We start from the raw sequence: 18883 nt of genomic DNA on the forward strand, positions 1-18883 counted from the left end.
CTTGTAAAGAAAATTTTCTATAGGTTATCCATTTATTTTCAAAATACTATGAATATCTTTGTGCAGTATCAGCTTGACTGGCCAGTATCATAACTTACTGTTCTGCCCCCACCTCTGTAATGCTCGAATTGTTTAGGGGGCAGCGGCACAGATTTTGGGAGATACAATTGTTGTATTTTAACATAGTTGTCATCAATACTTTAGACATGTTCTCATCATTTCTTTCTTACAACAGGAAACAAAACCCAGGAAGCCAGGTAATAGGTCGTCAGTGCATGAAGGTGGAGGTGTGGGCAGAGGAATGGTGGGAGTTGCAGGGGCAGATGGGAAGGTAGTCAATGTGCAGGCCAAGCGGCGGGGCACCACACAAACCAACAGTAAACAGGAAAATGATGGTAATCATGTTATCATTGACTTCCGCATGTTAGGTATACTATGATTGCTTCTTACTTGTTGTTCGATAGTTTATTAGAAAAAAGTGAATGGTTTTTTTGCTATATGTTGTTACTAATTTTGCTTCGACATTGATTTCCACATTTTGAATATATACCAACAATAGTTACTTGTCACTAAAAATTATTTTTTGATTTCACGAGAATTTATAGTCAGAATATCGAACTACTTTGAGGGCAACATATTAGCAGAAATGTAAGAGCTGGTGAGATAATGGTAACTGATTTCCAGAACTCTACGAGGGGCTGAAACGGGCTCAAAGAAGCCGCCTGGATGATCAGAGAGGAACCGAAATCAACTTTGAGCTTCCAGATTTTCTTAAATGTGATCAACAGCAGGTTAGTCATGTTAGCACTTTATATTGTTAAAGGTAAGATTCTCTGTGGGATCTTCATATGGTATGCAGAACCTTCCACTCTGTAGTTCTAGAGCCAATCAGATCTGATTTTAGAAATCCAAAATACATATACTTTGTTTCCAAATGTGCCCAGTCCAAATAATAAATGCAATGTTTATGAAATATGAACACTAAAAAATTTCATACATGTGCACTTACAGAAATAGGAACAGGAAGAAAAAGAAATTTGTTATCAGAGGAGTTTTATTCAATATTTCATATACTGCTCCAGATATAAATTATCGAAATATTTAACTCTGTATGGAGTAGAGTAAATTTGAAAGGAAGAGCCGAGACATGCTTGAGATGATGTGGAGTGTATTTAGGGATGGTATGGGTGGGAATGATTTTATGCCTTTTTCTTTTTGGCTACCTCCCTTGTAAGGGGGAAAAAGCCTTGGTTTATATATGTATGTATGCATGTTAATAGGACACGCAATACACACATAAATACATCATAAGGCACTTTCCCCATATAAGAGGTCTAGCCAAGGCATACACCCAATCCCACAACCCATCCAATCCCCTATTTGTTGTCCCTTTTTATTTTAGCTCTTTGTAGATGAAACACCATCTCTGACCAGTGCCCACTACCTGGGTCAGATGCAGCATCTTGCTGTATTGCATCTAACCCAGGCAGTTGCCGAGATTGGATGATCCTTAACCCACAAGGAGATGAGATAGAAGAGACAACAAATGGGTCTTTGGATGGGCATCTATGCCTTGCCTGCCCCAACCACCTCATAAGGGCAGAGCCTGTGTATTTTCCTATTTGTAATATACAGGAAAGGACCAATACTTGTTGGGTCTCCTCTCCAATTCTCTAACATATCTAGACTCATATTCATGTATGGTTCCAACTTAATCTCTATCTTTGATTTCCAATTATCATATTCAAATTTGTACTCGTGTATTGTTTGATCAGCTATATCCCCTTCTAAGCTTTACCACATATTTATACATCTATATGGAAAACTATTTCTTCACATTCTTTCTTAATTTACTTCCATGACTTCCCATTGTTGATCAGGAAATTTTTTCTATCATTGCAATCAATCCCCATTAGTGACCTGAACACTGTAATCACATCACCTCTTTCTCTTTGGTCTTTCAAAATTGGTAGACCCAGTATTTTTAGTCTTTCATCGTATGGTTTATATGCCAGGGTGGGGACCAGTTTGGTTGGTGCCCTTTGTATCTCAGTCTGTGTGGACCATGCTATTGACACATATTCCAGTCTTAGATGTGCACACAACACATATGCATATGCCCACACACATGTGTCTGTGTGCACACACACACACACACACACACAAAGAGATGATGAAAAAACCATTGAAACCCTGATACATCTGAGACTGGAATATGTATCCGTATATACACACCTCAGGAAGCTCGCCGGCTGAGCAGGTTAGGGCGTCATTATTTGCGGCGAAGGTCGAGGGGATGGCGGTTCGAATCCTGCCACCAGCGAAGTTTAACCAAGGGCATGGTTTATTAAATTCCACACTACAAAGCCCTCTGTGAGGGGCACCATCCTAGCCTTCTGATAGGGGGGAGTTTGTGACATTAAACCATATCATCATCAGCATCATATACACACCACATAACAACCCCCCCCCCATATGTGTGCATACAGAGACACACATGTGGAATAGGAATAGCTGAGGTGATATAGCCCAAGCTCAAACATACACGAGTTCAAATCTAAACATGATAATTGGAAATCAAAGATATAGATTAAGTTGGAACCGTATATGAATTTCAGTTTAGGTATGCTAGAAAATTAGAGAACAGGAGACAGGACCCAACAAGCAGTGCTTCATTCTTGAATACTACAATTAGGTAAATACCACACATGTACACACACCACGTGTGGTGTGTGTATATGTATGTGCTGTGGTGTATAGTATGCATTGTGTATGCATGTGAGGTGTGTATACACACATCCCACACCTGGTGTGTGCGTGTGTACTTGCATACTACACATGGGTATACCCACACACCACATGTATGTGGTGTTGTATGTACCTAGTTGTATTACATGGGAAGAGAGCTATGCTTGTAGTGACCCATCTTTGTATCTTTCAGCATCTAGTTTTTTCTTAAATTCCAGATATCCACCACTATGTGTGAAAAAGTATTATTTTTCATGTCCTCTTGTTTTACTCCTGTCCCACTTTAATAAATCATCTCCATGTAGGACTTCCACCCCTTTCATAATTCTGTAAATAGTCAGTAGATCTCCTCTTTCTCATCTTTGTTCCAGGGTTGGTAGTTCCATTTTAGACAATCGTTGTTCGTATGTCAATTTCAATTTGGAGAGTGTTGGTGCCATCTTTATTGTTGCTTTTTGTATTCTTTCTAATTTCTTTATATTCATTTTAGTACTGGGTGTCTATAGTGTCGCAGCATACTCCAATCTTGGTCTTATCAGTGTAACTTACATTTTTCTTACCATTTCTTCATCCAAGTAATCAAAAACCACTTTCATTCACCGTATTAAATTGAAGGTTTCTCCGACTATTTTGTTATGTTTGTCTGGTGACATGTCTTTGCTGATAATTACTCCATGTCACCAGACAAACATATCAACAGAATAGTCGGAGAAACTTTCAATTTACTATGATCAAGATAAGTTACATTGATAAGACCAAGATTGGAGTACGCTGTGACACTATGGACACCCAGTACTAAAAAGAACAAATTAGAAAGAATTGAAAGAGCAACGACAAAGATGGCACTAACACTTTCCAAATTGACATACGAATAAAGATTGGCCAAAATCGAACTACAAACCCTGGAACAAAGAAGAGACAGAGGAGATCTACTGACCATCTACAGAATTATGAAAGGGATGGAAGTCCTTGATAGGGATGATTTATTAAAGTGGAATAAAAGAAAAACAAGAGGACATGAAAAGAAACTTAGAAAGTGCAGGGTGATCTAATAGAGGTGTTCAAGTGGATCAAAGGCTTAAACCCATTCAACTCCGATGACAAGATGTCTTGTCATTTGGTCAAATAAAACAAAAAATGTTTGATCAAACACCAGAAAAATATGACGTCAATCCTCGCTTCGCTCTTTGTTTTATTTGACTAAATGACAAGACATCTTGTCATCGGAGTTGAATGGGTTAACAAGGGTGATGCAAAAAAGGTCATCATATTAATACAACAAGGCAGTACTCGTAATTGGTTTACTAAAAGGGTGGTCGACAAATGGAATAAACTTAGTAACCATGTAGTAAGCGCTGAAACTATCAGTAGTTTTAAGAAACGATTAGACAACTTTATGGATGGGGATGACAGGTGGTGATGGATATAGAGCTGCCTAGTGTAGGCCTTATGGTGTCTTCCAGTCTCCTTCATTCTTATGTTCTAAGAGATCTGAAAAAGAATAGTTTCCCACACAGAGTGGTAGATATCTGGAACAAATTGAATGAGGAAACAGTGAGTGCAAAAACTATACAAAAATTAAGATCAAACTTACTGAAAGATACAAAAGTGGGTCACCATGAGCTTAGCTCTTCCCGTAAAATGCAACTAGGTAAATACACCACACATGCACACACACAGTGGGTGTGTGGGGTGTGTGTATGCGAATGTGTGTGTGTGTGTGTGTGTGTGTGTGTGTGTGTGTGTGTGTGTGTGTGTGTGTGAGTGTGTGAGAGAGTGTGTGTGTGAGAGAGTGTGTGTGTGAGAGAGAGTGTGTGTGTGTGAGTGTGTGAGAGAGAGTGTGTGTGTGAGAGAGAGAGTGTGTGTGTGAGAAAGTGTGTGTGTGTGAGAGTGTGAGAGAGAGAGAGAGAGACAGGACAGATTTGCTACCAAATTATCTTTCTAACCTGTACCTATGCCAGTTCCATTTTGTGCGCACCTTTATCTCCGTCTCTTTTTGGGTCTGATGGCCAACTTCCATCAAGGATTACCTGGAGATTTATATGAAATATTAAGTTGTTTGAATTCATATTTGATAAATTGTGCATAAACCTTGAATTATGAAATATCACAACAATCAGATGACAAAATATTAAAGAAAACTTGCATGATACAACAGATTCACAAGTTTAAGTGGACTGGTCACATTTTGGAAAGGGTCCTGGTGTAGTAATATTTCTTTAATGTTAAATTTTTTGTTCAACCAAATCACAACAAACCTAAAGAACACATGTTGAGATTCAATTCCTCATAATTTGGTAGCTTATTTTATGCCATGCTTTACCAATCATTATTTTTCTGCTTGAGGATAAGGGCCATTAATCAACAAATTTACTAATTACCTACAAGGTTCAAACAAGTTGCACTTTGCAACATTGTTTTTTGGGCTATTTGGGGGAAATTTTTCCATTTATGGTATTTGTGTATGGTTTCTTTCTTACTATCCCTAGATTTTTTATTACACTTCACATATGGTGTTGGTAATTTTCTATGGTTACTTTTTCCTCTCCTATTGTATCCAATTCAGCACACCTCCCTCCTGTTGTCTATGTCTGTGGGATTTTCTTGTCAGGCATGCCTTTTTCTTTCTTGCAGACAACTGTCAATAATTAACATAGAGACTAGCATGTCGTTAAATCTTTGACCTCATTCAGGGTTAGGGGTGAGTATGTGTAATGTTGTCAGTTATGAAAATGCATATATTGACAGAACTTTAATCAGTGTTAGTGGCACGATTTTCTTGAAGAAATATGTGACAAATCATATTGAACAAAGATTTAATCAGTTAACCCGTGCATGGATATTTTTTATAAAGCTGTGTGGCGTGAAATTCTTGTTCCAGGATAAGGAGAATCAACACACACACATCACTGATCAGCTGTTTGCGCACTTTGACTGCTCCTTTGGCGAAAATGGAGTCATCCCCAGTCATCATGAGGCAGAAGAGTACTTCAGTATGGCTCACCCTGAAGTCTGGGGAGGTGTCCCAGTCTCTGCTCTCAACAGTCGAGGCAGTAGTACGGGTGTGAACGGTCGACGGTCGGCAAACGCAACGCTTATTGCCGCAGAATTAGAGTTTGACGACCTAGACGTTACGTTAAGGGACGATCCCCTGTGCCAGGTGTTACCTGAGCCAACTTCATCTCATGTGGAACAACTGGACTTTGTACCTCCGCCTCTTCTCTCGGACGAAAACTTGCCATCATCCTCCACTGCAGCTCTTCTCCCACCTCCGCCATCCTCCCTTCTCCTTTCTCCACCACCTCTTCCCCCAAAGCCCAAGTTGGCTGCATTAAGAGGACCACCCCCACGGCCACCTTCCCGCCAACTTCACCTCATCCACCCTCCCACCTTCTCATCCACCAGTGACGACGAACCCAACCCACATATTCCCACCAAGCACATTGTTCAACAGCCACAAGATAAGTTCAACATCAGCTTCGTATAGAAATTGTAGGCTAGCACCGACCACTGTAGTATAGGAATGTATTGTGCTCGATATGTGATAATACAAATAATAGATATTCCCATTCCCTATATTTTCTCCCAGGTGTTGATTCAAGTATTTACAAAGCACATATAAAGAGAATGATAGAGATTTGTTTATTATACTAAGCTTACAGTACAGTACAAAATGTAGGCATATTTTAGACATTGTGTTTGATTTTTGTGCCATTCTGTAATATTACAATAGATTGTATATTGAGGTGAGCTAGCCACCCATGTTGGAGTTGTGATACAAGCAGTATTTAAGTGTTAAGCAACAAAGAGGAACCTTGTAAATAGAATGTTCAGATAGTGTATATAATGGACTTTTTTTTTCTATTCTCTTTTTCTTTAAAGGAGCTCTTTATTACTCACCATTCATGTTCCTATATGTTTGTAACACTGGCTCCCATCATTAAATTACCTGTCTATGCAAAAGTATGGCATTAATATGTACATATAGTTTACCTTTAAATAGATATGCTTTATAATATACCTGAGTTTTTTTTTCCCATCCTTTGGTGCTATTAGTTATGCAGATTGGGGTAGAAGCAATAATTTTTATTATAATGGAAGAAGGAGGAAGTGATAAAATGTGCAAATATATTATTGTGATATGGAAGGAGTCATGTAGCCTAGTGGATACTGTGTCAGACTCGTGAGTGGGTAGTTGTGAGTTCGATTCATGGGACCTGCTATGGGATTTGTCACTGATTCCTGACAGCTCTGGCCAGGCAGGAAGGTAACCCAACATCAGCATGCCACAACTGACAGGGGTTTCTCACTTTCCACTATGTGGGAGTGGAATGGTGAGTTTGGCAAGTGACAAGGAAGATGGAAGGGAACAGGAGACGAGGTGGAGAGTGGGGGTGGAAAGGGAGCTGGCAGACAGGGCAGCTTACCATAATTTTTTAGGTACTAGCAATCATCAAGAATTAAGATTTAGCATTAACCTCTTGGTGACAGAGTTTGGGAGAGTATGTGATAGAAGAAAGCTAAAGATAAATGTGGGTAAAAGTAAGGTGATGAGATGTACAAGGGGTGAAAGTGGCAGTAGACTGGAAGTGAGCATTAACCCCTTCCATACGGTGCCGCACACGTAGGCGTCATGGACTTAGATCTCGGTGGCAGCAGCCAATGCCAGCCGTACGACGTGTCGTAATAATACTCGCATCATAAAATATAGTCACCGCTTATATCGATCGTTCTCTCTTCACCCGTGAATTTTGATAACCATAGAAAATGCGATTACAAAAGAATTAGAAAGAATGTCATTATGGAGGGGAGACTACAATGAATATAATCAAGACGCCGATATGGCAGCCTCGCGAATACACTCGCTCCCCATGACGCCTACGTGTGCGGCACCGTATGGAAGGGGTTAAGGGAGAGCAACTGGAGGAAGTGGATATTTTTAGATACTTGGGTGCAAATGTGGCAGGAAAAGGTGGAGTGAAGGTGGAGGTAGAATGTAGATTGAGAGAAGCGAGTAAATGCCTTGGTGGATTGAAGAGTGTAATGAGGAATAGACATTTGGGAGTGGATGCTAAGAGGAGACTGTATGAAGGAGTGATTGTGCCAACAGCACTGTATGGGGCAGAAACATGGAACATAAGAGAGGAAGAGAGAAGGAGTGTGCATGTGTTTGAAATGAGGTGTCTGAGAAGTATGATGGGGGTTACTAGGCTAGATAGAGTGAGAAATGAGGAGGTGAGGAGAAGAACGGGGGTGGAAAGGGAGTTGGGAGATGGGGTTGATGAAAGAGTATTAGGATGGTTTGGACACATGGAAAGAATGAGTGAAGAAAGACTAGTAAAAGAGGTATGGAAGGCAGATGTGGAGGGAGTGAACATGAGTGGACGTCCTAGGATGAGGTGGATGGATGGGGTGAAGGGGGCTTTGGGGAAGAGGGGAATGTCTGTTGAGGAAGGACGGGAGAGGACGGAAGATGGGTGAATGGAGAATGGTTGTATATGGATGTTGTGATGCATGAGGTGGAATGGGCGGGGGGATGGGGGCTGATGTAGTATGTGTCAGCAAAATTTGACGCAGCCCGAAGGGATTTCTCCCCGTCTTCTACTTTTATGCATTGGGGGGACAGAGAGGGGGGGTCGCCGATTTAATGAAGTGGCCTTGCTGTGGATGTGCTGTGTCTTGCGACACTGCTTCTGACCCAGGGCAGTGGACAAGGTGCAGGGATGACCCGTCATCCAGGAGGTGCTAAGATAAGAGGGAGGGTGGAGGGGTGTGGAGTGTATTCAGGGATGGAATGGGTGGGAATGATTTTATGCCTTTTCCTTTTTGGCTACCTCCCTTGTAAGGGGGAAAAAGCCTTGGTATATGTATGTATGTATTAACCTCTTCACTCCAGGGCACATCGCACGTCTGGCAGCATTAGCTGCCAGATGTGCGATGTTGCATCATAATAATCACATTATAAAAAATAAAGGCAGTGCTCAATCGTTCGTTCTTTCACCCGTGAATTTTGATAATCATAGAAAATATGATGAAGCCAGTTTAGAGAGAATGGAGGTTACGTAGGTACAACTACAATAAATATAATCAAGACGCCGACATCGGCATCATCGCGTACCCACTTGCTCATGACGCCTACGTAGGCGTCACCGTATGGAAGTGGTTAAATGGGAAGAATTGTATGGCAAGAATAAAACATTAGTACCTGACTTTAGGAGGGCCAACTTTGACAATTTGAGATTGTATGAAGGAGTGATTGTACCAACAGCACTGTATGGGGCAGAAACATAGAACATAAGAGAGGAAGAGAAGGAGTTTGAATGTGTTTGAGATGAAATGCCTGAGAAGTATGATAGGGGTTACTAGGCTAGAGTGAGAAATGAGGAGGTGAGGAGAACAGGGGTGGAAAGGGAGCTGGGAGATAGGGTTGATGAAAGAGTATTAGGGTGGTTTGGACACATGGATAGAATGAGTGAAGAAAGACTAGTAAAAGAGGTGTGGAAGGAGTGAACACAAGAGGTTGACCTAGGATGAGATGGATGGATGGGGTAAAAGGGGCATTGGGAAAGGGGGGAATGTCTGTTGAGGAAGGAAGGGAGAGGGCAGAAGATAAGGGTGAATGGAGAATGGTTGTGTATGGATGATGCTGTGATGCATGAGGGGAAGTGGGTGGGGGATGGGGGGGTGAGGGAATATGAGATATTGACACAGCCTGAAGGGATTTCTCCTTTTCTGCATGAGGGGACAGAGGGGGGGGAGGTCACCAAATTAATAAAGCATCTCGCCCATTGCCCTGGGTCAGAAGTAATGCAACAAGACACAGCAAGGCTGCTTCATTTAATTGGTGACCCCCCACTCCGTCCCCTCATGCAGAAAAAGAGACGACTGGGAGAAATCCCTTAAGGATGCGTCAGAATATCATTCACACATCCCTAAACTCCCTCCCATCTCCCACCCACTCTTTTCCATGCATCACAGCATCATCCATACACAACCACTCTCCACTCATCCCTATCTTCCCTCTTCCTTCCTCAACAGACATACCCCCTTTCCCAATGCCCCTTTTACCTCATCCATTTCATCCTTGGTCGCCCCCTCTTATTCACTCCCTCCACCTCTGCCTTCCACAATTTTTTTTTTACTGGTCTTTCTTCACTCCTTTCCATGTGTCCAAACCATCCTAAAACTCCATCAACCCTATCTCCCAACTCCTTTTCTACCTCCACTCTCCTCCTCAACTACTCATTTCTCACTCTATCCAACCTAGTAACTCCTACCATACTTCAGGCATTTTCTCTCAAATACATTTAAACTCTTCCTCCCTTATGTTCCATGTTTCTGCCCCCATACAGTAGTCAGCACAATTACCCCTTCATACAATCTCTTAGCATCCATTCCCAAATGTCTATTTCTCATTACACTCTAATCCACCAAGGTAATTACTTGCTTCACTCAATCTACATTCTACCTCCACTCCACCCTTTCCCATCACATTTGCCTTCAAGTAACTAAAGTTATCACTATTTACTTCTTCCAGCCTCTCTCCCTAAATACTCACTTCCAATTTGCTGCCATCCTCTCCTTTGTACATCTCATCACCTTACTTTTACCCACATTTATCTTCAACTTCCTTCTTTCCCACACTTTCTTCCCAAATTACATCACTAATTTCTTTAATCTCTCCTCTGATCCTGCTACAAGTAGTGTCATCAGACAACTGACTTATCTCCCATTTTTCTCCAGTTTCTTTAGCCATTTCCAATCTCTGGCCCATTACCCAGGCAGTACCTCTCACACTGCCCCATCCATGTATAAATTAAACAGCCATTGCAACATGACATACATACATATACCAAGGCTTTTTCCCCCTTACAAGGGTGGTAGCCAAAAAGGAAAAGGCATAAAATCATTTCCACCCATTCCATCCCTGAATACACTCCACACCCCTCCACCCTCCCTCTTATCTTAGCACCTCCTGGATGACGGGTCATCCCTGCACCTTGTCCACTGCCCCGGGTCAGAAGCAGTGTCGCAAGGCACAGCACATCCGCAGCAAGGCCGCTTCATTAAATCGGCGACCCCCCCTCTCCGTCCCCCCATTGCATAATATCCCTGGCAAAGTCCCACTTTTGCCTCAAACCATTTGCTCTCTCCACTTCCAATTCCAACACAGGCTCTACTACTCTTGTTAAACTCTTGACTGCTCTTAACATCTCTCCTCCTATCCCATATCTGCAATACCTCCTATAGTGCTTTCCTGTTGTAAGCATTTTCCAAATCCATAAAGGCCCACTTTACTTTACTTGGAGTGGGTGGGAATGAATTTATGCCTTTTCCTTTTTGGCTACCTCCCTTGTAAGGGGGAAAAAGCCTTGGTATATGTATGTATAAAGGCCCAAAAAACATCCTTACCTTTTCCTAAAGTTCTCTCACATATGTCTTACAACAAAAATCTGATCCATACAACCCCTATCTTTCCTAAAACCAGTTCCTCACCAATTACTCCTCTCAATCAAAACCCTCCCATAAGCCTTCCTAATTCCACTCGACAAAGTGATCCCTCTGAAACTACTAATCACATCTGTACCATTTTCCCATGTAAAGCGGAACTATACAGGCACTCTTCCAGTCCTCTACCCTCTTTTAGACAAACATTAAACAACCTTGCCAGCCACTCCACCTCCCTTTTTTAGATACTCCTCTAACCCAGGTGCCTTACCTACTCATCATCATCTTAATTACTGCTTTCACCTCTTCTTTTCTTATTTCTCTTCAATTTTCCTCATTCATCATTTTCATTTTCTTTGTGCCTCCCAGTGCAACTACCTTTCCTTCCCTATCCTCCTTCGCACTTAACAATTTGCAAGGCAAAGTATTTTAGGGAATTGGGAAGGAAAGATAGCTGCAGTGGGAAATGCGAAGAAAATGAGAGTGATGAGTGAGGAGAATGGAGGAGAAATAAGGAAGGATGGGGTGAAGGCAGTTGTAAAGATGATGAAAGCAGGTAAGGCACCTGGTCTGGATGGATGCCATGCAGAATGTCTGAAAAGGGGAGGTTCAGTGATGGTGGACTGGTTGGTGAGGTTATTTAATGTTTGCTGGAGAGAGGGTAGAGTACCGGAGGACTGGAGAAGTGCCTGTATAGTTCCTCTTTACAAGGGAAAAGGGGACAAGTGTGAATGTAGTAGTTTCAGAGGGATTAGCCTGTTAAGTGTAGTAGGGAAGGCTTATGGGAGGATCTTAATTGAGAGGATTAGGAGAGGAACAGAAGGAGTAATTGGTGAGGAACAGTGTGGATTTAGGACAGGTAGAGGTTGTGTAGATCAGATCTTTGTGGTAAGACAGATATGTGAGAAAGCTATAGGAAAGGGGAAGGATGTTTTTTGGGCTTTTATGGATCTGGAAAAGGCTTATGATAGGGTAGACAGAAAGGCACTGTGGGAGGTTATGCAGATTTATGGGATAGGAGGAAAGCTTTTTTGGAGCTGTCAAGAGTTTTTATGAGAGTAGTAGAGCTTGTGTCAGGATTAGAAATGGAGAGAGTGAGTGGTTTGAAGTAAAGGTGGGACTTCGTCAAGGATGCGTTATGTCGCCCTGGCTGTTCAACTTATACATGGATGGGGTGGTGCGAGAGGTGAATGCTAGGGTAGTGGGTCAGGGATTGGAGATGGTTAAAGAAAATGGAGAAAAGTGGGAGGTGAGCCAGCTGTTGTTTGCGGACGACACTGTGCTTGTGGCAGGGTCAGAGGAGGGATTGAGGAAGCTGGTGGCAGAGTTTGGGAGAGTATGTGATAGAAGAAAGCTAAAGATAAATGTGGGTAAAAGTAAGGTGATGAGATGTACAAGGGGTGAAAGTGGCAGTAGACTGGAAGTGAACATTAAGGGAGAGCGACTGGAGGAAGTGGATAGTTTTAGATACTTGGGTGCAAGTGTAGCAGGAAAAGGTGGAGGTAGAATGTAGATTGAGAGAAGCGAGTAAATGCCTTGGTGGATTAAAGAGTGTAATGAGGAATAGACATTTGGGAATGGATGCGAAGAGGAGACTGTATGAAGGAGTGATTGTGCCAACAGCACTGTATGGGGCAGAAACGTGGGACATAAGAGAAGAAGAGAGAAGGAGTTTGAATGTGTTTGAGATGAGGTGTCTGAGAAGTATGGTGGGGGTTACTAGGCTGGATAGAGTGAGAAATGAGGAGGTGAGAAGGAGAACAGGGGTGAAAAAGGATTTGGGAGATAGGGTTGATGAAAGAATATTAGGATGGTTTGGACACATGGAAAGAATGAGTGAAGAAAGACTAGTAAAAGAGGTATGGAAGGCAGATGTGGAGGGAGTGAACATGAGGGGACGTCCTAGGATGAGGTGGATGGATGGGGTGAAGGGGGCTTTGGGGAAGAGGGGAATGTCTGTTGAGGAAGGAAGGGAGAGGACGGAAGACAGAGGTGAGTGGAGAATGGTTGTATATGGATGATGTTGTGATTGCATGGGGAGGAATGGGCGGGGTAGTATGTGCGAGTAAATTTTGACGCAGCCCGAAGGGATTTCTTCCCGTCCTCTCCGCAAGGGGGGACGGAGAGGGGGGGGTCACCGATTAAATGAAGCGGTCTTGCTGTGGATGTGCTGTGTCTTGCGACACTGCTTCTGACCCAGGGCGGTGGGCGGGGTGCAGGGATGACCCGTCATCCAGGAGGTGCTCAGATGAGAGGGAGGGTGGGAGGGGTGTGGAGTGTATCTAGGGATGAAATGGGTGGGAGTGTTTTTATGCCTTTCCCTTTTTGGCTACCTCCCTTGTAAGGGGGAAAAAGCCTTGGTATATGTATGTATGTATGTACTTTGCCTATCTTCTTCCTGCTGTCTCTTCCATTATCATCTCTCCATCTGCTCCTTTTACATTTTCTTCTCTACTTGATTTGCCCCTCTCTTAATTTCGTTCCAAAACATCTTATTATTACTTTCAAAATTTTCTGTCACACACTTCCCCCATTTCACATCTCTCCTTTATCTTATGCTTTACTTCTCTTTTCTTTGTAACTTTCATATGATTCTCGTCTTATTTTGAAAACAATCCGTAAATGCTCATTTCTTTTCATCTACAACTTCCTTTGCCTCATCATTGCACCACTCACAACCCTTCCTTCTATATCCTCCCATCCTCCTTGTTCTACACACCATCTTTGCACACCTTGCGACTTCCTCCTTGAAACATCCATTCCTCCTCCACTCCTAGTTCTACTCTATCCTTCACTCCCTCCCACCCTTCAAAAAATTAGGGCAGATACTAATATTAGTATTATACTAATGTACAGTGCATCAGTACTCATGTTATAAAATATAGTCACTGCTGTATCATTCATTCTCTTTCACTTTGGGTAATCATAAACACAGAAAACGTGATCAAACCAATTAACAGAAATTAGCGGGCACTTAGCTACAGCTTCAAAATAAATATAATCAAGATGCTGATGCTGGCATCCTCATATACCCCCGCTCACACCTCATGATGCCTACATAGGTGTCATTGTATGGAAAAAGTTAAAGCTACAAAATTCCCAGGTCTAGGTGAAAATTTTCAGAGTACTGTACGCTCAGAGTGCAAATTTGTGATCTGTGAGCAGTTAACAGAAGTATTTAGTAAGTCGGTTTACAATAGATTTGTGCCTATTTCTTGGAGGGATTGGCAAACATTGTTCCTGTATTTAAAAAAGGGTGACAAATGACTGTGATGAGTGAGGAAAATGGAGGAGAAATAAGGAAGGATGAAGTGAAGACAGTTGTTAAGATGATGAACGTAGGTAAGGCACCTGGTCTGGATGGATGCCATGCAGAATGTCTAAAAAAATGAGGTACAGTGATGGTGGACTGGCTGATGAGGTTATTTAATGTTTGCTGGAGAAAGGGTAGAGTACCGGAGGACTGGAGGAGTGCCTGTATAGTTCCACTTTACAAGGGAAAAGGGGACAAGTGTGAATGTAGTAGTTTCAGAGGGATTAGTTTGTTAAGTGTAGTTGGGAAGGCTTATGGGAGGATCTTGATTGAGAGGATTACGAGAGAAACAGAGGGAGTAATTGGTGAGGAACAGTGTGGATTTAGGACGGGTGTTGTGTAGATCAGATCTTTGTGGTAAGACAGATATGTGAGAAAGCTATAGGAAAGGGGAAGGATGTTTTTTGGGCTTTTATGGATCTGGAAAAGGTTTATGATAGGATAGACAGAAAGGCACTGTGGGAGGTTATACAGATATACGGGATAGTAGGAAAGCTTCTAGGAGCTGTCAAGAGTTTTTATGAGAGTCGTAGAGCTTGTGTCAGGATTAGAAATGGAGAGAGTGAGTGGTTTGAGGTAAAGGTGGGACTTCGTCAAGGATGCGTTATGTCGCCCTGGCTGTTCAACTTATACATGGATGGGGTAGTGCGAGAGGTAAATGCAAGGGTAGTGGGTCAGGGATTGGAGATGGTTAAAGAAAATGGAGAAAAGTGGGAGGTGAGCCAGCTGTTGTTTGCGGACGACACTGCGCTTGTGGCAGGATCTGAGGAGGGATTGAGGAAGTTGGTGACAGAGTTGGGAGAGTAACATATACAGTGGCCGCGAAAAGTTTGGGCGCGTAACAAATGTAAACACTTGTGACATTTAAATAATCATTTAAAGACCTATAAATGGCTTATTACATACCTTATTTACCAAACGATTTTCCTTTAAGCTTTATGACCTTCTCCAAACGTGCCGGGATGCATCTTGCCAGGTTTTGTATGTGTTGAGGAATAATATTATCCCAAATATCCTGTATTTCTGTTTTTAGCTTAGCTGTTTCTTAATTATATGCCATACGTGCTCAATGGGATTTAGGTCTGGAGAATTTCCAGGCCATTTTTTGAAGTAATCAACACCACAGTCTTCTAACCATTGGGTAACAGACCGAGCTGTGTGAGCAGGAGCTCCGTCCTGCATTAACCAACTAGCATTGCACTTTTCAAAACTTTCAGGCAGGTTATCACACAATAACTCGAAATAAGTGTGCTGATTTACACTCTCATTTTGTGCAAGAAACACTAAATTGCCAACTCCACCAAATGCAAAGCATCCCCACACCATAACACTTGCAGCATGTTTCACCACTTTAGCTGTATAGCGAGGGTCATTAGGGTCAGACCCCCTGGGGCGCCTCACACGCTTCGACCTGCAGCCCGACGACACCACAAACGTTGACTCATCACTCCACAATACTCGTTCCCAGTCTTCTAAGGACCAGTCCTTATATTTCTTGCAAAATGCTATGCGATCACGTATGTTTTTTGCACTTTGGAGGGGAAGAACTTTAGCACAGCAACTACGGTATTGTAAATCTTTGGCTAAATGATCAGAAATACATCTTACAGACACATCATGCAGCAGTGCAGGGTTATTTTCTTTCAGTTTTCGAGCTGTGAGCGTTGGATCTATATCTAACTGCCTCCTAATAACCGTAGAAGTACGATTTGATATCTTCCTTGGCCGACCAGAGCGATGCTTTGGAGTAGGAATGATGTTACTTCCTCCATCTCGAAATTTCTTGGTCTACTTTTGCACTTGACGCACTCCAATTCCCACACGAGTAGCAATATCTTTACACTTATAACCCTCCTTATAGAGGGTTATGATTGTAACAACTGTGTCTCTTCCCAGCTCTTTACCACTTCCCATTACGGAGATATCAAGGCACAAAAACAGAGACCACCGCAAAAAAAAGACTACTCCCCGTGAGAGATGTTTAGAAACTGACTCCACGTGACATCGAGTGCACCTAAACAGAGTTGCTAAGTAGTGCGTATTGTCTCGGCTAAATACGGGTACAAACGCTAGCATTGAAAAATAACGAAAAGTTTGGGCTGAAAGTTGTATTTTTCGCATGTTTTGAGTTTAGCTGAAAGTTGGGGAGCCTATAATTTTGCGCCCAAACTTTTCGCGGCCACTGTATACTCGTCTATAGGTCGAAATCTTAAGGATTTTTTTTTAGGCCAAAACCTAGGGGTCGACCTATACAACAACAACAACCTATACACAAGTAATAATCTTATTAGGTTGAAATCTAGACATGACAAGAAAGGCTAGGAAGAACTCTTACCTTTTCTTTAGGTTCAGAAATTAAAATATTTACCTACTAGTTACTACCAGTAAACAATGGGGACATAATACACGGTATGTACCAAAACATGTGAAATTCCTTCTAGATACGGTAACCCCATACGGAATATGATAAACACCAGGCACCAAAGCTGGTGTTTATCGTATTCCGTGTTCAGGATGTGATAAAGTTTACATCGGAGAAACGTCATGCAACCTGAATACACGAATACGTGAACACCGTTACGACGTCAGGCATGATGTCACCACCAATGCATGTGTGACACATAGAAACAAGAAAAACCATCTTATGGACTGGAAGAATGCAGAGCTGCTGATACGAGAACCAGACAAAATCCGCAGTAAGTGTTTAGAAGCAGCAATCATTCAAGGAATGAACACTATTGAACAAAATAGGGGCATGTTCAACATCTCGCCCCACATAATTCCCCTAATACCCATGGCCAGCAATTTTTTTTTTTAAATATTTAAACCACCCTTTGTGAACATTTTGCCCACGGACGTTTGGGCCAGCATTCTCAACCTTTCCCAGTGTTCAATCCCCCTCCTTTTCCTCCTCCTCCTCTCCCTTCCCCCTAATTCTTTTCTCTCCCCATTCCCTCCTTTCCCCTTTTGTAATCTCAAGCATATGTATCTCAACTTGTACTTGAAAAGGCTGTAATTAGAGAAACGTCATACAAATAAAGGCTCCGTCCTCATATGGTGTTTAACTTGTCAGTCTTGTCGGCAACTGCTACTTTCATGAAAAAAACAAAACAAAAAACAAAAAAAAACTTGGTAATCTGTTCAAGTTTTTTACTCTGCTGAAATGGCAACTTCAGTGAAACTTATTAGATATTAAAATCAATGAACTTGAAAAAAACATAAACCAAAATACATCAGAATTAATGAAGTGAAAAAACCATAATAATCAATTGCTATACCAGGCAAGCCATGCCACTTCAAAGCATTAAGACAGTGGAATGCTCACAGCACCAAAACAAAAACAAGCCACTCGACCTATACATGAGGTATATGGAAAATTCCAGATTTTTTGGCCAAAAATGGGGGGGTCGACCTTTACACGAGATCGACCTATAGACGAGTATATACGGTATGTGATAGAAGAAAGCTAAAGATAAATGTGGGTAAAAGTAAGGTGATGAGAGGTACAAGGGGTGAAAGTGGCAGTAGACTGGAAGTGAGCATAAAGGGAGAGCGACTGGAGGAAGTGGATAGTTTTAGATACTTGGGTGCAAATGTGGCAGGAAAAGGTGGAGGTAGAATGTAGATTGAGAGAAGCAAGTAAATGCCTTGGTGGATTGAAGAGTGTAATGAGGAATAGACATTTGGGGATGGATGCTAAGAGGAGACTATATGAAGGAGTGATTGTGCCAACAGCACTGTATGGGGCAAAAACATGGAACGTAAGAGAGGAAGAGAGAAGGAGTTTGAATGTGTTTGAGATGAGATGTCTGAGAAGTATGATGGGAGTTACTAGGCTAGATAGAGTGAGAAATGAGGAGGTGAGGAGGAGAACAGGGGTGGAAAGGGAGTTGGGAGATAGGGTTGATGAAAGAGTATTAGGATGGTTTGGACACATGGAGAGAATGAGTGAAGAAAGACTAGTAAAAGAGGTGTGGAAGGCAGATGTGGAGGGAGTGAACATGAGGGGACGTCCTAGGATGAGGTGGATGGATGGGGTGAAGGGGGCTTTGGGGAAGAGGGGAATGTCTGTTGAGGAAGGACGGGAGAGGACAGAAGACAGGGGTGAATGGAGAATGGTTGTATATGGATGATGTTGTGATGCATGAGGTAGTATGTGTGAGCAAAATTTGACGCAGCCCGAAGGGATTTCTCCTCGTCTTCTCCTTTTATGCATGGGGGGACGGAGAGGGGGGATCGCCGATTTAATGAAGCGGCCTTGCTGTGGATATGTTGTGTCTTGCGACACTGCTTCTGACCCAGGGCAGTGGACAAGGTGCAGGGATGACCCGTCATCCAGGAGGTATTAAGATAAGAGGGAGGGTGGAGGGGGTG

General features: G+C 42.3%; 1 protein-coding gene across 12 annotated transcripts in view; it reads left to right on the top strand.

Moving 5' to 3' along the window:
• Window positions 1-6766, top strand: part of loco (regulator of G protein signaling family member locomotion defects) — a 248221-nt gene extending 241455 nt beyond the window's left edge. For 2 of the 12 annotated variants that reach the window (XM_076206028.1, XM_076206035.1), the window contains 3 exons: window positions 236-428; window positions 685-791; window positions 5630-6766. In XM_076206028.1, coding sequence (XP_076062143.1) covers window positions 236-428; window positions 685-791; window positions 5630-6235 — 906 coding nt within the window. In that variant the 3' untranslated portion in view covers window positions 6236-6766. Of the gene's footprint in view, window positions 1-235; window positions 429-684; window positions 792-5382; window positions 5450-5629 lie in introns of those variants that run through there. The other 10 variants (XR_012967487.1, XM_076206036.1, XR_012967484.1 and 7 more) reach the window with 9 other exon arrangements.
• The last annotated feature ends 12117 nt before the right edge of the window (window positions 6767-18883 follow it).

This window comes from Oratosquilla oratoria, chromosome 22, assembly GCF_046742065.1.
Source record: "Oratosquilla oratoria isolate Oo_2021 chromosome 22, ASM4674206v1, whole genome shotgun sequence".
Lineage (NCBI taxonomy): Eukaryota > Metazoa > Arthropoda > Malacostraca > Stomatopoda > Squillidae > Oratosquilla > Oratosquilla oratoria.